General features: G+C 39.4%; 1 protein-coding gene across 1 annotated transcript in view; it reads right to left on the bottom strand.

Moving 5' to 3' along the window:
- Positions 1 to 8,994: 8,994 nt before the first annotated feature.
- The window catches only part of EIF3H (eukaryotic translation initiation factor 3 subunit H), a 124,114-nt gene continuing 107,706 nt past the window's right edge, over positions 8,995 to 25,402 (bottom strand). Inside the window, exons 5-8 of the mRNA XM_065398055.1 lie at positions 24,603 to 24,752; positions 13,237 to 13,357; positions 11,375 to 11,507; positions 8,995 to 9,271 (exon numbers count right to left, since the gene is read on the bottom strand). Of these exons, the coding sequence (XP_065254127.1) occupies positions 9,174 to 9,271; positions 11,375 to 11,507; positions 13,237 to 13,357; positions 24,603 to 24,752 (502 nt within the window). The 3' untranslated portion in view covers positions 8,995 to 9,173. The remainder of the gene's footprint in view (positions 9,272 to 11,374; positions 11,508 to 13,236; positions 13,358 to 24,602; positions 24,753 to 25,402) is intronic.

Here is a 25,402-nt window from a genome sequence, read left to right as displayed (position 1 = left end):
GTGGAGAGAGAGAAGCAGAGGGCGACAGACATTCCCCTATAGAACCAGGAATTAAACCCATTATTCCTGAGACTCAACATTCCTTTGCTGTCTGGCAAATAGCTGAGAAACCCACTGAGTAAAGTGACGCCATCCACTTCTAGTGGCAGGTCCACATAGAAGATAATAATACTTATAATGCTTCCAGTTCCTCCAACCCGACTGATGAGCAATGTGGGAGTCTACATGGCTGCGTTTGATGAACTTTTTGGTTTTTCATTTTAAGTTTTTTAAAGATTTAGGAAATTACACCCCAAAATTGTGTTCAGAGAACATTAAGGTTTCAAAGTCAAACACTGAAAAAAATTAGGAAATGCCAGAATTAAAGTTGCTTGTGCAATTTTAATTTGTCCTTCCTGTGCATATGCATTACTTGATAGACTTTAATTATATAATCACATAGTATTTTTCCCCTCACGGGATCTCTGCCTGATAATTTATGACAATAATGCCTAAAGCCTCCAAATGATATCGAGGCTGCATTGTGCTATGTACATTCACAGAGTAAGAGAGAGTCCCTACCCCAAAGATCTTAAAAAGACAAAAGTATTATTCTGCTTGTACAATGGGAGGAACTGAAAGAGAGATTAAGTGACTTGCCCAGGTCCATACAATGAATGTGGCAGAGCAGGAAATTATACCCAGATCTGAATCCCAACCCAATCCCTTACTGTGATGCCTACCCTCGGTCTATAAGACCTAGATGTATCACAAAGACATTTAGATGGGATAAGCATCAACTTTTACTAGCTATGAATTGCTGAATAATTCCCAGGCTTCTCATGGATTAAATGTTCCCCCATGTCTACCTATGTTAGCTTGGTTAGTGCTTTGGGGAATGTGGATAGGTGCCTTTTCAAACCTGGTCCACATGCCACACACAGTGCAAACTCGAGTGTTTTGGCTGAAGGGACAAAGTGTGAAAATGTAGCTCCAACAGAAGAAGAGCAATTCTTTTGCCGACATTTTAGACTCTCAATTCAGAAAGCTCTTTTTTCTACTCAGACACTCTCTGCTCTCCTTCTACAAGAAGAACATCAAAATATATAGAAATGCAGTATGTGGTTATTCTGCTAGACAAAAATGTTTCTATTCAGGATGGGGCTTAAAGACCCACTGCAGCCTCAGGCAAACCTGTTTGGACAGGCCAGTGAACAAGTGATGATTTTTTATTTCTAGGTCACTGCTCTATTCCAGTCTGTTATTTACCCTGATGGGTGTTCAGCAGTTTCCAGTGGACAGTTGTCTATATTGCAAAAAGTCTCCCACCAGAATATTCAGTTGTTGATATTCACTTGCCTGTGTTGAGACTATTTGTGTTAATAACAATACAAGGACCCCCTCTACAAACTGCAAGGAAGTGTTTGTTTCTAGCTCAAGAATGCTTGTCTTTACTTCGAAAGCTAGTCGAAGTAATGAGGAGTCATGCGAATGACCATGGCATTAAACATGACTTTACAGTCAGTGTAAACAGGGATAAATTGCTGACATAATTGAAGATGGCAGTCAGGGACTCGCTCCTATGCACACTGGTTGCAGAGTTATGTTTAACATCACATTAGTTAACCCAACCTCACTTTGTGAGGACAGGCCCAGAAAAGAACTTGGTATGCAAATTAGAAACTGGTCTCAAACAGAAATGGCTAGATGAAGTTCCAGGCCCTGTATTACGCAAGGGCTACACTAGATGATCAGAATGGTCCCTTCCAGCCTTAAAAATCTACAAATCTTTCAAAACCAGTGATAGTCCCACATGCATGCAGTGAAAGCTTCAATTTCAAGTACATTATCACAGTGTTTTGAGACAGGCAAGGCAACGGCCACTGCTATCTTCCCATTACTTAACATGTTTTCCAGTTTTAAATGCACATACGTAAAACTAAAATTTCTATATGCGGCTTTGTCAACATTTAAGTAAGCTTTGTAACAAGCTAGCAGGGTGGGATGGTGAGAGAAAGTCAACTGTGACAAACAAGAACTGAAGTCAGATCCTACAACAACTTGCTTTCGATTGTCTTAATATATGCAGATATGCAAACTTCTGTGATGTGGGCCTTGAGTCTTTCAAAAAGCCTTCAAAGTACTAACTCAATTTACAGCTTGCTGGAAATGAAACTCTCTCCATCACTTTTATTGAGGTATTGAAGATGAAATCACTCCCACAGAATGTTGAAAGTAATGTGCACTCTGATAGAACACTAAATCACATTGCTCAAATATAGAAGAAATATTCAGTCAAAGGCCTAGCGTGTCATACTATATTTAAGGGGTACCACCGTAGATGAGATTGGGATGGATTAGTAAATTGAAGAACTTGATGCAAGGGACATAATTTAAAAGAGTGAAAATTCTTATTGCAGACATTCTTTTCAGGTTATGAATTATGGGCTTTTGTACTCTTCAACTGTATTTTTGTGGGATAAGTACAATTCAGATCTTCAGTGTTTATTTTACTGATGCTATTTAGTATCATTGTAAAAATGATTTGATCATTTTTCCAGGTTTAAATATTTTCTTTAATAGCCTTTACTAGAAATAAGGCATTAACTTTTCTATCACTAAGGAGCCCACTGCCAAATCTGTGTTTTTAGAAGACATCCTTTCAAGCTCTGTAGACTTTGCCACTGCTTAGTATACGATGAGTTGTGTCAACAGCAATCTGTGCAGTCAATTAAAAGATCAAAAAATAAAACAGACCCAGCTTTGTATAAACCTCCTTCCAATTGTAAAGTTGGTATGAAATGCTATCGAAACACGTGCTTTGGACTGGTACCAACTCTTTACTGACTTATAGGCGATGCCAGAACACTCAGTCTCCTAACTAGGGAGGATTAGAGATGTGAATGAGCCAACCCTAGCAGCATATCTAACTCCTGAATTATGGAGACTTTCATCACATTAAATACCCTATTTACAAAATGTAAGCCTACTGTCCAGATACAGACTTGGGGTATGTCTACACTTTGAGCTGGAGGTGTAATTTCCATCTTGAGGAGACATAGCCACACTAGCTCTGAATAGGCTAGCATGCTAAAAATAGAAAAGTAGTTGTAGCATTGCAAGCAGCAGGAGGGTCTAGCCACCCTGAGTACGTACCTAGGGTCTCGGACAGGATCGTACCCGGGACAGCTAGTCCCTCACGTCACCATGGCTATACATCTATTTTTAGTGTGTTAGCTTGGGTATGTAAGCTGGAAAGGACACCTCCAGGCCCAGTGTAAACATACCCAGGCTGTCCAAAAGAATTCAGGGTAAAGTAAGGCACCTAGCTGTTATTGCATACAATCTTTAAGAGAAATAATATTGTTTTTAAGTAAAAGGAAATAAAAGACATGGGCAAAATCTGAAACCAAAAGTGAACATGAAAGTTTGGAGAAGAAGGTGAACAAGGCGTGAAAGACTGTGGGGGAGAATATATCTTCCTCCCCAGTGATAGTACACTTGAAAGAAGAACAGCTATACAGACTACTTCAATTTCTCTGACTGCATACATTCAGGCTGGAGATGTGATTTGCATCACCAACTTCTAATGACTTTTCGGCAAAGCCCCAAGAATCCCGTAGCAAATCATAACTATTAAATAGAAAGATAGTCATCTGTGATTTGTCACATCAGGGGTTCATCAAAATGCAAAATCAACAGACATAGGCCAGTAAGATGATGAATGAATTTCTGTGCACTCAAAACTCCCCAAGCACAAACAGGAATGCTTTGAATAGCACAAGTGCAAATTAATAGATTCATAGATTCCAAGCCCAGAAGGGACCATTGTGATCATCTAGTTAGTTTGACCTCCTGTACAACACAGGCCATAGAACCTTCCCCAGAATAATTCCTAGAGCAGATCTTTTAGAAAAAAATCCAGTCGAAGATATCAGTTGTTCTTTACCAATTGGTTTAGCTGCCTCTACATGCATAATCTGATTAACTTGTCTTCAGAAACAAAGCAGGACCATCTACAATTTAGATGGCCTGATTTTCCACTACTATGCACTTTATGTGGTCATTTGCATCTGGAAAATGCCTCCACACTTATTTGGCAGCATTTTGCACCCACCCTGCGTTCAACTTTGCTCAGGGGTGCAGAGGACTACACAAGTTGCAGGGCAGTGGAGATTCAAGCTCTGAGAGCGAGGAAGAGACGGGTGATGTACAATGATAATTCTGAAGCACCCCAACAAGCACCTAATCCCCTCCTGGATTTGTATCTGATCCGCAGGCTGCACAATGAACACTTGCACAAAATTCCATCTGGAGAGTAGCTCTGAAAATGCCAAGAACTGCATCAAGTACCAGTTCATATCTTGGATGAGACATGGACATGTCAAATGAGAGCTTATTTGATTGCAGAAGAAATTCTTTCCCATTTGGTCTTGTTTCTTTTAAATGTTCCTTTTAATTAAAGATTGATGACAACCAAGGCAAGTTCAACCATGACTGGCAATTGCAAAGCCATTCTGTTGCCAAGCTCATGCAATTAGTAGGCCCAAGCCTCAGCATGAGACCATCTTCTACTGCTTCTTTCAAGGAGCTTTGCTGTGTCAACCCCTGGGAATAGAAAGGCAGTTCCATGCCAAGGACAGAGGTGAGGGGAACAGGTGAACACAACTGGTGTGTTTGTGTGGAGAGGGAGTTGCTGGAAGAGGAGATGGAAGTTTCCTCTTAAACAGAAGGCCATGGGGGAAGGAACTGGTGATGTGAGCAAGTCAAGGCTATAATTAAGGGGAGGGAAGACATTCTGATTCCTGAGGGGGCTCAAATTAATCTGCACAAAGTAGCTTTTATACCACAGCACCTGGCATTGATTGGAGCATGAGTAGTGAACATCACACTAGAATTCAAACTGTACGTCGTGAGGTGGAGCACATCAGCGAGGGTGGTTGCAGCTCAGGCTGTACTGTCCGAACCAACCAGTGGAAATTTAATTTCTGATTTACCAGAACCTATTTACAACAGTTCTTTCCTCAGCAACAGAACTATCACACCAATCCTTTGCTCCCCTACCCCAAACCAAACCTCACAGTAATGGACCTTGCAAGATCTGCTCTGAATAACTTCACAAAAGGAGTTGAGCGCACGAAGCAGGGCTGAGTTCCAAAGAGGTATTTTCTTTGCTGCAGTGCTTCTAAATAAAGGTGTCTCCTGCAGTGAAACTACACACTAGCACCATTTGTTTTTAAATACACACAAACATGCAGATGCGGAACACACTTGGTAAGTCTGAACATTTAGTTATGAGACCTTCTGTTAACGTCGTTTCCAGTTTTGTGTAACGCATAACAAACAATTCTTTCAGCATTTCCCTGGACCGTTGCACACTTACAGCTCATTTCACTTATACTACAGTGTGCAGTCTGGAAGTCAAAATTGTCAGTTGCAATCCCTCTGTTTCTCATTAGGAGTCTGTTCTTCCTGTGAGGCACACACACACAGAACTCATTAAAAATGATGGGAGCTGCACAATTCAAAGGGGGGAACTAACCCAGATCTGTTAGTATCTCGAGCTCACTAATGATGCTAGTAGGATATATCATCTTCGCACTGCCAGACTGGAGAATTCTGGAACACTGAGAAGCAGGGTTAGTTACTTCAGCAAGTCGATGTAACCTTCAACATCTTAGGCCAAATCCTGTTCACATGATAATTCACAAGCCAATTGAAACACATTCTGACTTCTTTCCAGGTACAATTTAAGGACTCCTTTAATGCCCAAGCATGCTGGAAGGGCTTTGTCATTTGAGAAATGACAAAAAATAAGTAAATATTAAATCTTCTGATTAAAGAGTGACTGAGAACAACATCTTATGGAGAATGAGCTGCCAACTCCCTGACCTTACTAGCCTGACTTATGGCAACAAGGAACAGAACATCAAGCAAAGGCAGCCCTGGGAACATGGAGCACAAGTGGAGGCTGGCTGCAAGCTCTAAGTGGGCATGGTGTGCAGACACTGCTTGATTTCTCCGGGTGCGTAAATAAACTACCATCCATATGTTGCTACTCATTTGAAGATCAATGGCCTTAGTGACTCCTCCCTGACCATTCACTCTCTCGGGCTTCAGTAAACTTCCTGTCTCAGAAAACCAAAGAGCTTTCCTTTTGACTGAGGCAGAGAACTCATCCTTTATCTTGTCTCTCAACTCAGGACTCATTTATCTCCATTGTCTAACCTTGGCCCTCAACTGTCTTCTCTTCTGAAATTTCCCAAGCATGCCTTCTCCACAGCTAGTGTTACGCCACCTCTGTTGAAATCTTCCGTCTGTCTTATATTATTACCTTGCTGCAAATCCCTTTTATCCATATAAAATCCACTAAACTCAAACTTTAAGTCCAACATAGGAGAATGTTACTGCCCATCTCTCACATTTACATCCCCCCATCCACAAAGAACTCAGCTGGTTCCTCATTCATTTTAGATTCCTGTTCAAAATTGACGTCTTGTTCTTAAAACCCTCTAATGTAGCTTTTGCTAAGAGCTACCTTGTAGGCCTTCTTTATTCATTCCCTTGTATGCTACATCTGCTTACTCAACATTAGCATGCCAGTCAGTCACACAGTTGAGTCACTATAGGTATAAGCCGCCTTCTCTATTTCCAGACACCTAGAAGATACTACTTTCCACCTCAAGTCTCCATCTTATTCCAGTTCTTTATTCCCTTGCACTTTAGTTTTTCCTCCCATGCTGTAACTATTTAACTCGAGGTCTTTGTATAGTAAACAGTACTCAGAATAATGTTGTACTGTAACAGGATACTTCATCAGATATTTGATTTTAGATTAGTTTATACAATAAACAGTTAATGCAAAGGTGCCCAAACTTTGCATCAAGAAAGGATGCATAGGCAGTTTGCCAGGTGCCGGAGTACATAATTTGCATATAAATTTATATATTATAACTACTATAGTTAAGGCTGAAAAAAGGTTTCCATTCTAACACTGAATTTTCACATGCTCCTAACTTTCCAAAACGTTCTCCTTTTGGTCTGAAATTTTTCATGTTTGATCTCTATTTGAAGGTGAATTGTTCTGAAAAGTTTCAGCTAAATCTGTTTACCCTTTTAAGTTTTCTGAGTATAAGCCACACCTACTGTTCCTGTTGTATAAAAAAAATACTGAGCACACATTGTCAGACTTGCTTGTTAAAGCACACTGACATCCCAAATACATGCTTAGCTAAATGGGGGGGGGGGGGGGAGGTTAAGAGTAACCATGTTTGAAAATATAGGATTGATTAAATAGAAGCTTCTGCTAAGCTGTTGGCTATGAACACTCATGTGCGCACAGGTAGCTATTTGGTTACAGGATTTTAAAAGATCAGCTGTTGAAGCAGGATAATGTCAGCTTGATTAACTGAAAAGATTTGGACCACAAGATGGAGGAGCTTTTAAGAGCAGCCAGTTTGCTTAGGTCTGGAATAAGTTGCTTACTTACAGCACCTTTGTAGCGCCAAAAGCACATTAGATCCAGTAGCACTGAGTCAGACAAGGAGCAATTGTAGGTTGTTATCTGGACTACACAGAGAGTTGAATGAGCAGGTGTTCACTGTATAGTGAGTCAGGATAGGGTATAAACGTGCCAGATGATTAGCTCTGCTCTAAAGTTGTGTATTTGTTCAATTTATACACTATCAAAAACTTCCCCATGGCACATGTCACTGTTACAAGACTAGCTGCATCTGTCCCTTTTGTGGTCCTGTTTGAGAGCACCCCCTCAGGTGTCAGGACTCGTGCATTTATCTATCTTGGGGTCGAATTCCACAGTTCTCGCACTCTTAGACTGAGCCCCGAGCTACAGCACCCTGTCGTTCTCCTACACACAGGGCCGAATTAATTCTGGCACCTGTGGTTTTCCCCTTCAGGAACTTGCGACCAGTATTATTCAGTGACACAACAACCCTCTTCAAACCAAAGTACTGGTTGTTTTGCAATGGGAACAAAGCATTTTGAGAAAATGGATTTTAAAACAGTCTATACACATCTATCTTAAGAAAAGGCTGATGGTAAACTAAGCAAGTCTAACTTCTTCAGACACCCTCAGAGGAGTGTTTTGTATCTCAGCCTAGTTCTTCCAAACAACTCCTGCCTTTGTTGAGAAAGAGAGCATGCCTTTTTTAAACTCCCATAGTTTTTTTTTAAGTCTTCTGCATTCCAGGTCTTTAGCCGTTCTAGACAAAATTAGTTTTTCAGTTTGGCTGGGGAGAATATAAAAGTTTTCAAAGGTAACAGTTTGGGCATTATCCCTTAACAAGTGTGAAGTGTTTGCTATGGGGTGGTTTATCTTGAGCCATTCTTCATTTCCTGATAGTTTAATATAGGGCTGTCTAGAAAAACAAAGACAATATATTCATACAGTAAACATCCCAGTAACTAGGTCAACATGCAGCATTTGTGAATTATTACCAACCAGCTCCAAATCCATCAACATGTATGACAGACTCCACAGAACTGAAATCCTCTATGGTTCTTTTTCTGCACAGCTTAAATCCAGCAAGACTGCAGGGAGCGCTTCACACGTCTGTGTAACAATTTGATTAATCAGTGTTCAGATAATTGAGGTTTAACTATGATGCATTACAAGAAATTTATATATTCTGCTGGTCAAGCTTATGACATTTTTGTGCCTTGCAAAGCTAAACGTGGTACTAGAAAGTCCAGAGAAGTTAAATGCAAAAAACGACTACTAATGCAACATTATGATTGTAAATTCAAGCACTCAAGTCAGGAAATTCAAAAGGCTAAGATTTCTCCTGCAAAGTTAACGCAGCCATATTGCATATATGAGGTATTTTTTATTCCTAGTTTCCAAGTTAAATACATGTATTATTGTTTGGTACAAATGAACATAGTAGGACACACAACATGAGTTAATTAATATTGAGTGTTAAGAAAACCTTGAGGGAACACCATGGAAAATTCCAGTCTAATTTGGCCAACAAATAAGGAAATGCCAAACAAAAGTGTTAAAATTTGCTTTTATTTTTCTTTAGAAGAGAATTCTAGGCAAACCTGTGTGCCTTGGTTTCACAAGATATTTTTCCAATACACCATGTTTTTAAAAGTGTTGTCAGAAGTATAAACTGAGAGTCAGGGCATCTCCTTTTGCTGGAGATTATATCAAATACCAGATTTTTTTCTCTTTAGTTATTGTACTCTTGAAGAGCCTGTGCCATGAAGAGTTTGCCCAGATTCTGTGCAGTAAACTCCTTGATATTCTGGCAATAGGTATTAATCTGACCTGTCAACAGGAAAAAAAACAAAAAACTCTGATTATAATTTAAAAATTCAAAGAGCATTTGCTATTAAAACATACCATTTATATAAGGTAGAGCAGCATCCTGCACAATTTGACTGCTCCTATGCTTCGGGATTTGAAAGAGTTTTTAAATACACAAATAGAGTTAGGAAGAACAATAAATCAAATAAGCAGAATGGATAAGTTAGTATGCATTAAAATGAATTATCACTCCTGTAAGCAGAATCCAATTTTAATTCCAAAAAAGTTGCATCACATGCAACTTCTGAAAAGACAGCTGAACGATATAAAGGATAAACAATTCATGGTGCTGTGTTGGATGCTTAACCACATCAATTAACTGAATTTAGAAGCCCTAAAAACACCGCAAGGCTAAATTTCAGTTTTATTCTTACTCAGTTGCTGTCCCAGTTAAAAAAGAATCATCATATATGTTCCACTATTAGTTTGAAAACTCTCCCATCTGACATTTAGTTGGCCATGTTTTCACCAAATATTTCACTTTATTAGCAATTTCAAAAATCCTCAGGCTATGAAGACTTGTCAGTGCTATACAGATCAAACATCTCCATAAAACCATTTTTATACAAGTGCTGCTACAAGTTATTTATCCTGTTAGGAATAGCAAAACAAAGCCAGTTTAATCAAAATTAAGACTGTCTAGCAGACCAATAAACTTTCAATTTAATGCTCTATTTAAAAGTTTTTAAATGCCTCAGAGACAAAACAGTTAAGTTTTATTCTTTATCTCCAAACTTAACTCCATATGAATTAAAGAAGTGGATGCTTTCAGTTCTTCCCCAACTATGCTAACGAGAACAAATGGAGAAAGTGTTTTGGCTGAAGGCTGTTTTTGCTTTGGAGTATAATTGTTTTCACTTTCCCTTCTTGTAGAAGACTGAGCCATAACCCACCATCATAAAAGCATGCACACTCAATTTCTCTATTACATTTAGTAAAACTATGTTAGCATGTATTTTTCAAGTAGCATTGTGCTGCTAAGATTCATTATCCAAGACAAATGGTACCAAGACAACACTCAGAATTCTGAGACCTCAGAAGGATTAATAAACCAGGGCACTTATTGTTTTAGAACTATACTAAAAAAGTGACTCACTGAAGTTTGTTTTTTCCCTCATTTGAATTGTTTCAAGCAACAAGGCTAAGGGCCAATTCTTGTAATTTTGTATTTGTGTGATCAGTTAGTTGCTCATTCCTTCCACTGCACCAGACTACACAGGGCTTTATTTTAATTCTCTCTCTCGCTCTCTGTATATGGTGTGTGTAAAAACCTTCCAAATTACTTTCAAATGGCGTGAGAATTCAAAATATTAGGGAGCTAATATATCTGAGTGCCTTTCAAGTGAATGCCATCCAATTAGTGGCAACAGTCAATTGGCTCAACAAGCAGAAGAAACTCAAATATAAACCTCATCCTAAAATTAAGCAATTCTCTTTCTCATCATGTCTTCCATCCTAGGACTCGGGGGGGGGGAGGAGGAGACGCGGCGGCCTTGGGTTCTATGTTTCTGCTCCTGTGCTGCATCTCTGGTATCTGTCTTGCACGTCCTACCAAGCACAGGAAATGGGAGACGAGCCGGAGTCAGGTGTGGCAATCAGTGGCTGCACAAGAGGGGAGATCTGAATGTATAGGGGAAGCCCATGCTCTGTTTCCACTCACTTCTTCAGTTACCTTGGGGCTGGGAGAGAAAATGAAACTATTCTTCACCTAGAGCTCCACCTGGCCAGATTTAATTCTCCCAGCTGTGAGAGAACCAGATCTGAAGAGGAGATAAAAGTGCATGATCCCCACATCCACACAAATTTAAAGCTCTCCCCTACAAACTAGCTTTATGTCTCTATTTCAGTTTAATACTGTGGTTACCTTTAAACTTAGGCTACACAATTTTTCATCAGCATTTGTTATATTTCTTAGGTATTTCCCTAGAGAGACTAAGCAAAGGGAAACAGTGCAAACACTGAGATATCACATGACATCATATGTAAAGTGAAAGCAGGATATTAAGGGTAACAACTATATTTTTCCTGAGACTACGAAGTGAGAAAGATCTCCAGAACCATTACCTGCAATAAGCAGTGAATCCATTCTGGCAGGGGGCTGTGGAGGTTTGAACAGTTTGCTCATGTCCTCTTCAGGAAGCGGAGGCTCTCCTCGACTCTGTCTCTGTAAGTTTTCTTGCTGACGTCTCTGCTGGTACTGGAAACAATGCAACAAACACAGATTGTGGTAGGATTCTTAACACAAGTATAGCTGACTAAAGAGAAGCTTCTCAAGTGCAGCCAACAAAGAAATTAAAGGAGTTACTTCACCCATATGTAGATTTTATTTAATAAAACCTGTCCAATCCCCCCAAAGTACAAACTGAAATTAACTACACTCAACATGCCTATATATATCAATAGGGGTTTTATAAAAAATATGTTTAACTTTATTTTTGAGTTGGGACTTTTGTAAGCAGAAAGATGTACTGTAACATTCTGTATTGGAAGGGGGTTAAAATCCATTTTTACTGAAGCTAAGTCAGCAGTATATTTGATAGAAAGATCAGCAGGGGGCAAAAGACTCAATTTTCTCAAACATAGTCAAATGAGTGGCTAGAATTTAAGAGTGTACAAGTAGCCAATTCTTGAAGTAATTTTGCAGCAGATAAAAATAGATACAAATTTAGAAATTCCTAAGTCCTACGTCAACACAATGTTGTTGCTATATGGAAGGGGAAAAGACCCCTTAATAATGTTCTTCAGCTGAAGAGTGAAAAACACAAATTAACGATACAGAGTTGGTTAAAACAAGTTATTGTCCACCAGTACATCTCAAGCTTTATTAGTTCTTTTATCCATTACAAGTGCTTGGGTATGATGTTGCCACTTAGAAGTCATTACTGTATGGGCCACTAGAAGGAAGAATTTAAGTAATTTGACTACTTTATAAAAGAAGGTGTTTACAGCTTGCTCTTATAGTTCTTTCCTCTTCAATTCTATTTTTACAATATTTTTAAATTAAGTGAAGCAAGACCATTTTTTCAGCCATTAGCTGAATATTTATGTTTTTACAAAAATGGTGCTTAAACTAAACCATAAAGAAATGTTACATTTATGTTTAAAGAGATGTAAAAATTTTAGAAGCAATTTAATGTATTTTGTATGGTACCATAGATATAAAAATGTATGTTGGGATTAGCTAGATATATGCAGATAGTAAAGGCATAAACTTTAATCTGTATCTTGCTCACTTAAACTCATAGCAAATATATTTAAATCTGAAGGCCAAAAGACACACAGGATATTTTAATCATCAGTTTGATACATCAGCGCAGAGGTACCTGGATGCATTTCAGTATGCTATCAGGTACGAAATGTTGTCAATCAACAATTTTTCAGCAGCAATGACAATGAAGAAAAGGTTAAACATTCAAATATCTGTATGTGAGGGAGTTACATTACATTGCACCATCCACTTCTCAGCAGCTGGTTTCTTGTTTCTTATCAAAATTGCTTGCTCTTAATCACAATTGCTCCGTTTTTTAAATGAAGTACAGACTGTTAACTACACTGCAATGATCCACTATTAAAGCAATTAAAGTTAGTAAAGAAATGAGGTGCAACACCCTGGAAGCTACTTCACTCGGATTTTCCAAATAAATGCCTCTTTGCATTATTCACATAACCTTGGCAATACAAAGTGAATACAGAGTTTGTCACCTGATGTTACCATCTCTCTGTTTTAAGTAGGCAGATGTTTGGGGCAAAGAGTTTCAAATAATGCACAGAAGTTAGCTTTCTGAACAAACCTCTATATGTAGCAGCTGACATGCAGGGAACTTCTAAAGTGTAGTTTGAATGGTATTAAATGTAGCCTTATATGATGCTTCACCTTTATTTTGTGGGGAAAAAAAGCTTTGATTCAGCTTCTCTCAGCTACCAACCTGGTGTTTCTGCTGCTGCTGCTTGCTTGTGTTCCTCAGGTAAGTGTTGTATTTAACTATATCCTGGCTCATTTCATCCACTCTGTCCATCAGCAGTTGCAGGCTCTTCCCCAAGTGATTACTGAAATACAAACGTAATTTCTTACTGGTAAAGTTAACCATAAAAATATTTTAAAATTCAAATGCATTACAAAAAAGTCACTTGACCACTGCTCTTGCCCAATAGTACAGCTAGTTAGTTTCCTTCTATAAATTCATAGTAACATGGTATGCATTTATTGAAAACCATTTATTGTTTAAGGACAGTTCCACTAGAATGTCTGTCACTTACCACCCAACGTGTTTCAACGTTTGTCTTTAATTAAAAAAAAAAAAAAAATTGGAGAGAGAAAGTTACTGTTAGTGAAAGTCCAGGCCCAGTATAACCATATATCTATCTAGGTCTTTGGCTTCCATCACCATAATATCTAAGCATCTATGGCCATAGCTTTCTGAACATCTATACTTAGCAGCTAATAGGGAGCTTCAGAGGGAGTAGTGGTTTCAGACAGGTACAGTGTGCAAGCAGAAAGCAGGTTTGGGAAGACTCCCTCACTTAGCTCCATATAGCCACTTCCTAACCTCAATCACCTGCAATTTCCAGATCCAGGCCAAATGTATCCAAAACAGTGCAACGGATTTATGATGTGCACCCCTAAACAGTTCCAATACAATGGCTATGTTCCATATGTTTGGTTTAAAGTCACTGTTAGCCCTATGCAATCTTCCTGGGTCTCTTGAAGGATCCGTTAAATATTCTTCAAGACTTCATAAAATTAACTAGGCTACCAAGCCATACTTGGAAGTTTTGAAGATATCACTTGCCCTTTAGTCATTGACAGATGGAGTTGCTTCCAGTCAGGCCAATTCAACATTCCATACTGCAGGCCATATGGAAGCAGCAAGGTTGGGTGGGTCCAATTTAGGTTATATGATCGGCAAACTTGTCCAGACAAATGCAGTCTGTAACAATTTTTATTACCACTTTTTTTTTTTTTGGCAATTTATGTTCAATATTTTACAGGAAAGTTGAATTTTCAAGATATCACAGCAGGACAAGATGGTTTCACCCAAGAGTTCAGAAGGAACTCAAATATGAAATTGCAGAACAACTAACTGTAATTTGAAACCTATTGCTGAAACAAATCTCTGTACCAGGTAACTGGAAGGCAGCTAATGTAACAACAGTTTTTAAAAAGGGCTCCAGAGGTGATCCTGGCAATTACAGGACAGTATGCCTAACTTCATTGCTGGGCAAACTGGTAGAAACTATAGTAAAGAACAGAATGATTAGACGCATAGATGAATGTAACATATTGGGGGGAAGAGTCAACACGACTTGTAAAAGGAAATCATGCCTCATTAGAATTCTTTGAGGGTGTCAACAAGCAGGTGGATAAGCATGACCCAGTTGACAGAGTACTTGGATTTCCAGAAAGCCTTGACAAAGGTCCCTCACCAACTCTTAAGGGAACTAAGTAGTCATGGGATAACAGGGAAGCTTCTCTCATGGATCAGTAACTAGCTAAAAAGACAGAAAAACCAAGGGTAGGAATAAGTGATCAGTTTTTCACAATGGAGAGGGGTAAACAGCGGGATCCCCCAAGAATACGTACTTTGACCTGTGCCGTTCAACATACTCAAATGATCTGGATAGTTTCAAGACTGTAGTCTGCTTTGGACTTAACTAAGATTTACAGGCAGATCTCACAAAACTGGGTGACTGGACAACAAAGTGACAGATGAAATTCAACCTTGACAGGTCAAAGTAATGCACACTGGAAAAAATAAGCTCAATTACACACATATTATGTGAAGTTCTCAATTAGTTGTTACTATTCAAGAAAGATCGAGGAGTCATTGTGGACCATTCTCTGAAAACTTCAACTCAATGCACAGCGGTGGTCAACAAAGCTAATAGAATGTTAGGAACTATTAGGAAAAGGATAAAAAGAATGTAGAAAATATAATACCACTATGTAAATACATGGTGCAGCCACACAATGTATTTAATATCGTGTCCATTTCTGTTCACCCCATCTCAAAAAGCAGAATTGGAAAGGTTCAGAGAAGTGCAATGAACGTGATCAAGAGTATGGAATGGCTTCCATATGAGCATACTAAAAAATATTAGGGCTGTTCAGATGAGAAAAGACGATTAAGGGCGGATATGACAGAGGTCTATAAAATCATGAATGTTGTGGAAAAAGTGAATACAGAAGTGTTATTTAACTTTTCCCACAATACAAAAAACAGAGGTCACCGGATTAAATTAATAGGCAGTAAGTTTAATATCAACAAGGGGAAGCACTTTTTCACACAACACACAATTAACTTGTAGAACTCATTGCCATGGGATGTTGTGATGGCCAAAAGTATAGCTGGATTCAAAGAAGAATTAGATAAATTCATGGAGGATAGGTCCATCAATGGCTATTAGCCAAGATGGTCAGGGATGCAACTCCATGCTCTGGGTGTCCCTGAACGTCTGACGGCCAGAAGCCAGGAGGGGAAGACTGGGTAGATCTCTCCAAAACTGCTATGTTCCGTATACTCCCCCTGAAGCTCTGGTACTGGCCACTGTTGGAGACAAGATACGAGGCTAGATGGACCAGTATGGTCATTCTTATGTTCTTAAGTAAAATAATTATTTTCACAAAACTTTTAGTATGGTATTTATGGTGACAGCATTCATACCAAATAGGAGTGTGGGGGAAGGCATATCGCTGCTCTGTATTTTACCTCTTTGACTGATTGGAAGCAGGGCTTGCTGGCTTCAGAGTGAGCAGTGCTCAGCCATACTTGACTCCAGGCCAGTTAGTCACACAGACTCCATTTTTCTTTTCTCTACTGAAATACATTATTACTAGTTTTTAGTTAGCCACCCTGTTTTGTGTACTTCTACATCAGAATCATATAGCCACTACTCCTCTAGACTGTCCATATGATTATTTCACTCGATCTTTTACAATGCATTCTCTCTGCACTCTTCACTTTTCTAAAGGTTCTTTATGTGCTGTGTGTATTCCAACTGGAAACAACCAGCAGATATGATAGTGGCATAAATCTAAGGGAATAGTATATAGTTCACCCCCGCACCGCTCCCAACACACAAACGTAGCCTTTAAAAGTGTAAATTACTCCTACAAAAGCCAGGAAATACAGAGTTACAGCTTAAAGCAGCTTGTGCACCAAGCACAGCATGGTATATGCTTAGACAGTAGCTAAGGGAACTCATCATTGTCTCTAAGTATTGGACCTGCTATTTGACAATTCACTCTAAGCAGAGTCTCCTGTTCACCCCACCGTTTATTTTCTACTCAAGTTTTAAAATCTCTTTGGGGGTGGGAGGAGGGAGAAGAGGGGATAAAAGCTTCAACTATACAGCAGCAAGAAAGGTGTTTCTATAATTATTTTTGAACTTCCTGCTTTGTTTTTTTTGTTTTGGGGTTTGTTTGTTTTTTGAGCATTTTAACTGTATGATATTAGAACTGTGGAATACTGCCATGACCATGGGTGTGTGTATTTTCCACTTTTTATAGAGTTTATATTACCCAGAGTGTTCGCACTGGATATTATCAGAAGCAAGTGCCTATGTGTACACGCACACTAATGGCCTTGTAGGGCATGTGGGTATCACAAATACATAATTATTATACAGATAGCGTCCACATGAAATATAGCTAGTTACAGAGAATGATTTTATGTGAATCTCTCTGGGGCCAGTTCAGTTTAGCAGAATACTGAAACAGGGAGTTATTGTTAGAAGTTGTAGTAATAATGGTGTTTGCTTTCATTGCCGGGGAAACTAAAAGCTGAAAACCGATAACTTAAACAGATGTGAACTGAGACATGAAGTGATAAGTATGCTCCAACTACAGGACCAATTTTTCCATAGTTATCTCACACAACTTACACCAATTCTTGCTCCTACCTCCTTTAAAAAAAAAAAGACCAACAAGAACTGATTTTTGAGTGTGTAAATGTACATACAAACACATCTATGAAGCATGTCTATGAAGCAAATTAAATAAAAGCTTGTTTTACAAAGCCTGACAGGAATCCATATTTAATAAAATACAAATATAACACTTGGTAAAACAAAATTAGTGAAATTGTTTTAGTCACCCTCTACAACCAAAGAATGTATAGCTCCATGTCACTCAGCCGGTATGGTGCAGTAAATCCATGCAGGTAAAGGGGAGTTTATTAAACACCTAAAACTTATTTGTCAAGTCCAAATGCCAGGCAAAGGAGACATATCATCTAAGGAAAGACATCTGTGGAAGAGGCTCACTTTTGCATAAAAATTTAGGCTTCTGCACAGTCTCAATCTCTGCAGAGAAAATTTAGTAATAAAGACACTTATTTAGAAGATGCTATTCCCTTCCATAGGATTAAAAGCTATAACAATTCATTGCATTCCGCTCTACGTAAAAGAGGATATCTCACTGAATGGACTGCCCAATTAATTTTTTCCCCTTCAAATAAAGATCAGGGACAGAGTGGCAAGAGTGTGTATAAGAAAAATTATGTGGCAGTTGCACTGTTTGGGAAGGGTCAACCAGTCTCTCTGCAGCCACTCTTCCTCCTTCCCCCACTAAGGAACTACGTCCCCTTCTGCAACAACATTCCCCTCTTCCTGTGGTGGATAACTCTGTGTGATCAAGATGGTGATGGAAAACCCTGTTACTGTACTTTGATTTAGGGGTTGGAGGTGCTGAGAGAGCACTTTTACAGACCGATGTGGGAACAGCCTTTAAAAAGGGCATAGGACTAGGAGTCAGGAGACTTGAGTTCTATATTCTCAGTTCTGTGCCTTTGGACAACAAACTTACACACTCTCTGCCTCCGTTTCCCCAGTCTTACATTTCTATGATTCTATAAGGAAGATCTGATCCACTACCTGCCTAATAAACACTATTTGTGAATATCAGTCACAGACTGATTGCATGTCCAACTGTATTTTTTACCCTGCTCATTACATGGCAACCAGAAGCATATTGTGGGACAGACCTCCCCCCCGCCCCAAACTCCTACAGCTGCAAGGCATCCTGACATTGAAGGTAATGCTTAGCACATCCCTGTGTGTTTATACAAAATATGGTGGCCTGATTGTCTGTTACAATTCGGGTCGCCTTTGGGGATATGCCTCTTAAGATCCTTAATATTTTCAGAACCACACTCCTCCAGAACACAAATATGCGAGGGAAGGTTTTACGAGGAAAGACCAAGTTCCTTGGGTGTGAAATCCCTTGGCAGAGGCTCTTGACTCCAAGCTTGACATAACTGCCATCACTACAGTTTGGATGGAAGGTGCTTGGAAAGCCATGACTACTGCCAAGCATTTCACAAAGAGACACAGTAGATGCTAAATCAAACAACAACACATGAAATTGGAAGTGCTATTTCCCCATGACAAACACAAGATATTTCTTATATGCACTGGAAATATCCCTATGTGCATCTTAATGTCCAAAAGGATCAGAGCACAGAGTCGGTTGCCTTCTTCTAGGAACATGTCTCCCACAGTAAATCTTTCCTTTATCTAACATACAAGAAGTCAGATTAGATGGTCACAGTGGGCCCTTCTGGCCTTATATACGAATCTATGAGTAATACTGATATAGGTCACTGATATCTAGGATGGGTCAGAGCTCTCTTGTCTTTCTGAATACCAAGTAGTTCTCTTCATAGTGTTAGAGGCTTGAAAGGTCTCTTTGCCAGGAGGAGCTAGATTCCCTGAAGTATCTTTTCCTGATAAGGAACCCAACACCATTCTTTGCTGGGATGGGGTTAGTATGTGTACAGTCTGAGGGTTTTCTGAAACCTGTGCTTGTAGTCCCTCTAAACAAGGCTCAGGACTCATGTCAGAGATGACCAAGGGCTACTTGGGTAAGAGTAGGAACTCTTGGGGCCAAGAGAAGGTTCTGACAGCCTGAATACAAAGTAAATGCTGGTTTATGAAGTGGTGTTTTGGCTCTTGTGGAAGGGGTATTATGGGCAGGCACCTGGCAAAGAGAATTCAGGGATACCTTGATTTTCTGAATGCAATGAGGCCTCTGCCAGCTCCCCAAAGAAATTCTCCCTGGTGTAAAGGCAAATCCTCAAGCTTTTCCTGCCCCACGACAGAAATCACAACATCGCCATTACAGAAGACCGGATAAGTATGACCCTCAAGGAGTACATATTTCTTTTATACAGCTTAAGGCACAGGCAGCTGTGTAAAGCATCTATTGTAACCTCCACCAGCTGGTTGAAAATAGGTTGCAAAGGAATGGCAACCTTATTGGATGAGGTTACTTGGCTCAGGTATCCATCATGCCACCTCTAGATTCCTGGACATGTTTCAACACAAGACCCGCTGCTTGGACCGTTTCTGGAGAAATGTTAGATCCTCCCATGAGAAGTCATAATCTCATTCCGCTGCAGTGAACGTATCTTGGAGTAGATAAACAAAAATAGATCTGTGACTAGGGTTTTTGATTTCAAAAGGGCTAACTTTAAAAAATTAAGGAAATTAGTTAGGGAAGTGGATTGGACTGAAGAACTTGGGGGATCTAAAGGTGGAGGAGGCCTGGAATTACTTCAAGTCAAAGTTGCAGAAACTATCAGAAGCCTGCATCCCAAGAAAGGGGAAAAAATTCATAGGCGGGAGTTGTAGACCAAGCTGGATGAGCAAGCATCTCAGAGAGTTGATTAAGAAAAAGCAGAAAGCCTACAAGGAGTGGAAGATGGGAGTGATCAGCAAGGAAAGCTACCTTATTGAGGTCAGAACATGTAGGGATAAAGTGAGAAAGACCAAAAGCCATGTAGAGTTGGACCTTGCAAAGGGAATTAAAACCAATAGTAAAAGGTTCTATAGCCATATAAGTAAGAAGAAAACAAAGAAAGAAGAAGTGGGACCGCTAAACACTGAGGATATAGTGGAGGTTAAGGATAATCTAGGCATGGCCCAATATCTAAACCAATACTTTGCCTCAGTCTTTAATGAAGCTAATGAGGAGCTTAGGGATAATGGTAGGATGACAAATGGGAATGAGGATATGGAGGTAGATATTACCGCATCCGAGGTAGAAGCTAAACTCGAACAGCTTAATGGGACTAAATCGGGGGGCCCAGACAATCTTCATCCAAGAATATTAAAGGAACTGGCACATGAAATTGCAAGCCCATTAGCAAGAATTTTTTAATGAATCTGTAAACTCAGGGGTTGTACTGTATGACTGGAGAATTGCCAACATAGTTCCTATCTTTAAGAAAGGGGAAAAAAAGGGATCCGGGCAACTACAGGCCTGTTAGTTTGACATCTGTATGTAGTATGCAAGGTTTTGGAAAAAATTTTGAAGGAGAAAGTAGTTAAGGACATTGAGGTCAACGGTAACTGGGACAAATTACAACATGGTTTTACAAAAGGTAGATCGTGCCAAACCAACCTGATCTCCTCCTTTGAGAACAGATTTCTTAGACAAAGGAAACGCAGTGGATCTAATTTACCTCAATTTCAGTAAGGCATTCGATACGGTTCCACATGGGGAATTATTAGCTAAATTGGAAAAGATGGGGATCAATATGAAAATTGAAAGGTGGATAAGGAACTGGTTAAAGGGGAGACTACAACGAGTCGTACTGAAAGGTGAACTGTCAGGCTGGAGAGAGGTTACTAGTGGAGTTCCTTAGGGGTCGGTTTTGGGACCAATCTTATTTAATCTTTTTATTACTGACCTTGGCACAAAAAGTGGGAATGTGCTAATAAAGTTTGCGGATGACGCAAAGCTGGGAGGTATTGCCAATACAGAGAAGGACCGGGATATCATACAGGAAGATCTGGATGACCTCGTAAACTGGAGTAATAGTAATAGGATGAAATTTAATAGTGAAAAGTGCAAGGTCATGCATTTAGGGATTAATAACAAGAATTATTGTTATAAGCTGGGGACGCAACAATTGGAAGTAACAGAGGAGGAGAAGGACCTCGGAGTATTGGTTGATCACAGGATGACTATGAGCCGCCAATGTGATATGGCCATGAAAAAAGCTAATGCGGTCTTGGGATGCATCAGGCGAGGTATTTCCAGTAGAGATAGTACCGTTATACAAGGCACTGGTGAGACCTCATCTGGAATACTGTGTGCAGTTCTGGTCTCTCATGTTTAAGAAGGATGAATTCAAACTGGAACAGGTGCAGAGAAGGGCTACTAGGATGAGCCGAGGAATGGAAAACCTGCTTTATGAGAGGAGACTCAAAGAGCTTGGCTTGTTTAGCCTAACCAAAAGAAGGCTGAGGGGAGATATGATTGCTCTCTACAAATATATTGGAGGAATAAATACCAGGGAGGGAGAGGAATTATTTAAGCTCAGTACCAACGTGGACACAAAACCAAATGGATATAAACTGGCCACCAGGAAGTTTAGACTTGAAATTAGATGTAGGTTTCTAACCATCAGAGGAGTGACGTTCTGGAACAGCCTTCCAAGGGGAGTAGTGGGGGCAAAAGACACATCTGGCTTCAAGATTAAGCTTGATAAGTTTATGGAGGGGATGGTATAATGGGATAGCTTAATTTTGGCAATTAATTAGTCTTTGACTATTAGCGGTAAATATGCCCAATGGCTTGTGATGAGATGTTAGATGGGGTGGGATCTGAGTTACTACAGAGAATTCTTTCCTGGGTGTCTGGCTGGTGAGTCTTGCCCACATGCTCAGGGTTTAGCTGATCGCCATATTTGGGGTCAGGAAGGAATTTTCCTCCAGGGCAGATTGGCAGAGGCCCTGGGGGTTTTTCGCCTTCCTCTGCAGCGTGGGGCACGGGTCACTTGCTGGAAGATTCTCTGCACCTTGAAGTCTTTAAACCATGATTTGAGGAGTTCAATGGCTCAGACACAGGTTTGATACAGGAGTGGGTGGGTGAGATTCTGTGGCCTGCGTTGTGCAGGAGGTCAGACTAGATGATCATAATGGTCCCTTCTGACCTTAAAGTCTATGATTCTTATATGAAAAGTAGTTTTCCAGCTCCTCCCAATTCAAACAATCCTTCATCCCCTTTACCTTCAGCTTGAACCTCCCCCAAATTATCTAGGCAAGGGCATCAACTCTGAGCTGCAAGTATCTCAAAAAATCCCTCCACTCCAAATGTGCTGAGTGCGCCAATTACTTCCAGCAGAGGGCGAGAAGATGGCCTCCGTCAGGGCAACCTTGGATGAAATTGGAAGAATTAGTGCCATGACAGGCAAAAGCACAGCTCCTACAGGCCTTTGCTGATCATGGTCAAGAGGGAACTCACAGGCAGGTTCCAGAGGCAGTGCTTCAGCTCAGATGGCAACTAAACAACCAATACTGGGTCTGGATCACACACCGCCATTATGGGCCAAAGAAACCTTTAAGAACTTGGAGCCAGTTTGGTACTGGGAAGCCCAGACCAGGAAGTGAGAATCCTGGCAGCTCGTTGTGATGGAATGCAATTCCATCACACTGGTCTCTACAGAAAAAGAAGGATTACATATTGAAACCATCACACAATAGTCAATACATCCCATCTTCTACACCACAAAATAATTCTTCGTTTTCTTCATCAGCCCAATAATCCAAACCTGTGATAAAATTATAATCAGCATTTCTTTTTGTATTTTGCGAAAAAAAATATTTACAACAGCTAAATGCTAGAAATCGTTAACTCATTTCTAACCTACAACAAAAATTACTAAATCAAAAAATTATTTTAAACTCTATTGTATACTCTGTTAAAAAGCCCTAGAGACTTTATTATAGGAACTTACAGATTCATTTTTAAATTTTAAACCAAATAAAATCAGAATTTTAAGACTTTTTAAACAATTATACTGGAATCGGAAGGCTATTATAATGGGAGATGAAAATGAAAACCTAAGAGAGATCAAGCGAGAAGTGAAGCAAGGGTGTACATTTATAGTGACTGATGAAATTAATACCTTCTTGTGTTTCTTTGATTAAGAGGAATGGAAAATGAACAACACTCACTATGAAGATGACAAAGCTGTTGGATGATTCAGAAGAAGGTCTGAGTAAGTCAGTGGAGATTATATATGAATACGGCAAAGAAGATGGTCTAGAAAGGAATGTGGACAAGACAAAAACTACAGTGGTTTGCAAGGATCACAGGAAAACAGGCAAGATTTCAGTAAATGACACAGCCATGTAGTGAGTGAGACATTATTGTTACATGGGAAGCATCATTACAGAAAATAGAAAATTGGACATTGAAGTCAGCACCTGAATAGCAGAACAAACGATATTCTGGAAGATTAAACATCTGATGAGAAGGGACATAAATCTGAAGACTAAATTCCAACTCTGAAAAACAGACTTACAGGAGTGAAACATGTACATTCAAACAAATCGATAATAAAGAAACTGCAGTCCTTCGAATTATGGTGTTATAAAAGAATTTAGAAAAAATATGGACAGATTGTGTAACCAACAAAAAAAGTATTGGAGATTATGGGAACTCAGTAAAGACTAATTAGAGATCTTCTGAAAGAAAGATTCAATTTGCAGGGCACATTAGAGGTTCAGCAGGCAATGCATGTTTACACACTGGAATGGAAAGTTGATGGCAGAAGATGACAAGGCAGAAAAAGATCATGGATCGACAATATGGTATCCTGGGTGGATGAAAAGGACTATTCACCCACAAAGAGATTAGCAGAGGATCATATGGAATGGGCTGCCATGGTTGCAAACTTTCAGTAATAGAGATGCCACAGAAGAGAGGAGACAACCTGACACCGGGCTCTCAAACTCTCAGCAAACCTAATGCTACTTTTTAGCAAAATGGATACCATCAACACCAGGCTTAGTAAAGTCAACTGTAATTGAAATCTCTTTTCAAGCACTATATTCTTGTTTAGGAGTGTTTATCGTTTTTAACTGCATATTATTGGCTCAGCAGAACAGATGTGCTTTATTTTTTAATAAAATCATTCATATATTATATTTGACAAAAACAATGAAGCCAAAGATATTGTTCTATTTTGAGATCTGTTTGGCAAATTTTGTAGGTGCTGAGCATTAGCTGGATCTACAAACTGAAGAAACACACACTAACTACAAAGTTTACTAGGTACACGTTGAGTATGTAAATTATTTATTCTCTGAATTTAAACACTGTGTTTTTAGCATGTAGTTTTTGCTTCACTCAAAGCAGGACAGGAGGGATAAAATCTTGGCTCCATTAAAGTCAATGGCAAAACTCCCATTGATTGTAACAAGGCTGGGATTTCACTATGGTGTTAAAGTGTAGTTTGGGAACATGAATAAAGATACGTCGATTATTTTAACAAGTACTTACCTGCCAGCCAGACTGAGCAATTCGTGTTTATCTGCTACTGCCGATTTCTTTTCCAGCTCCCAAAGCATAACATTGATCAGGTACGAATTCTTAATTATAATGGGCACTTCTTCAAACATGTGCTCAAATGCAACATTTGCTTTTTTCAATCTGTGAAGCAAGTTTAGAAAGTTTTTATACAACCGGGAACTTTGCTCCTTGGGGTCTCTATTCTTGTTCTAGCAACAGTCAGCTGGTGACTCCGTAGAGCCCTAGATTTCCAGAGCTCCATTGCCAAGCAACACTCAAGCCTCTTTGGTAAGAGGCATTTGCATGGAAAAACTTTACATTTATAAAGCCTTGTACAAACTAACCAAGTGAAAAAGCCCTCAAAAGTAAAGCAGATGCTTTAATCACTAATGTGTTATTTACACGAATAAACCTCCAGCAAAAGACTACAATGGCAAGGTTAACTCTGCCCCACCAGAATATTTTACTGTTTTCTTTACCATCAGTTTTTCTTAACTAGACATGACTAGTCACCACACAGCTCTGCATTAAGTTCTAAGTTCACAACTACCGTGTTACAATGAAACACACTAATGTTTCTATGGAAAGCTACATTCTCCAGAAACTGAACATATAACTTTAAATCATTTACATAATTAAAAAGAGGATGATGATGAAATATATTTAAATTCTAGTCAGAATAACAGAATAGAATTTTCTTATTTTTATAACAACATTTTACCTTACCTTTATTACCCCTCACTTTTAATTTTTAAACAGACAAAATAGACACGGATACCTTTAATCAGACC

Source organism: Emys orbicularis, chromosome 2 (genome assembly GCF_028017835.1).
Source record: "Emys orbicularis isolate rEmyOrb1 chromosome 2, rEmyOrb1.hap1, whole genome shotgun sequence".
Taxonomy (NCBI): Eukaryota; Metazoa; Chordata; order Testudines; family Emydidae; genus Emys; species Emys orbicularis.
Note: the sequence above shows the minus strand (reverse complement) of the source record. Positions and strands in the feature narration are given on the sequence as shown.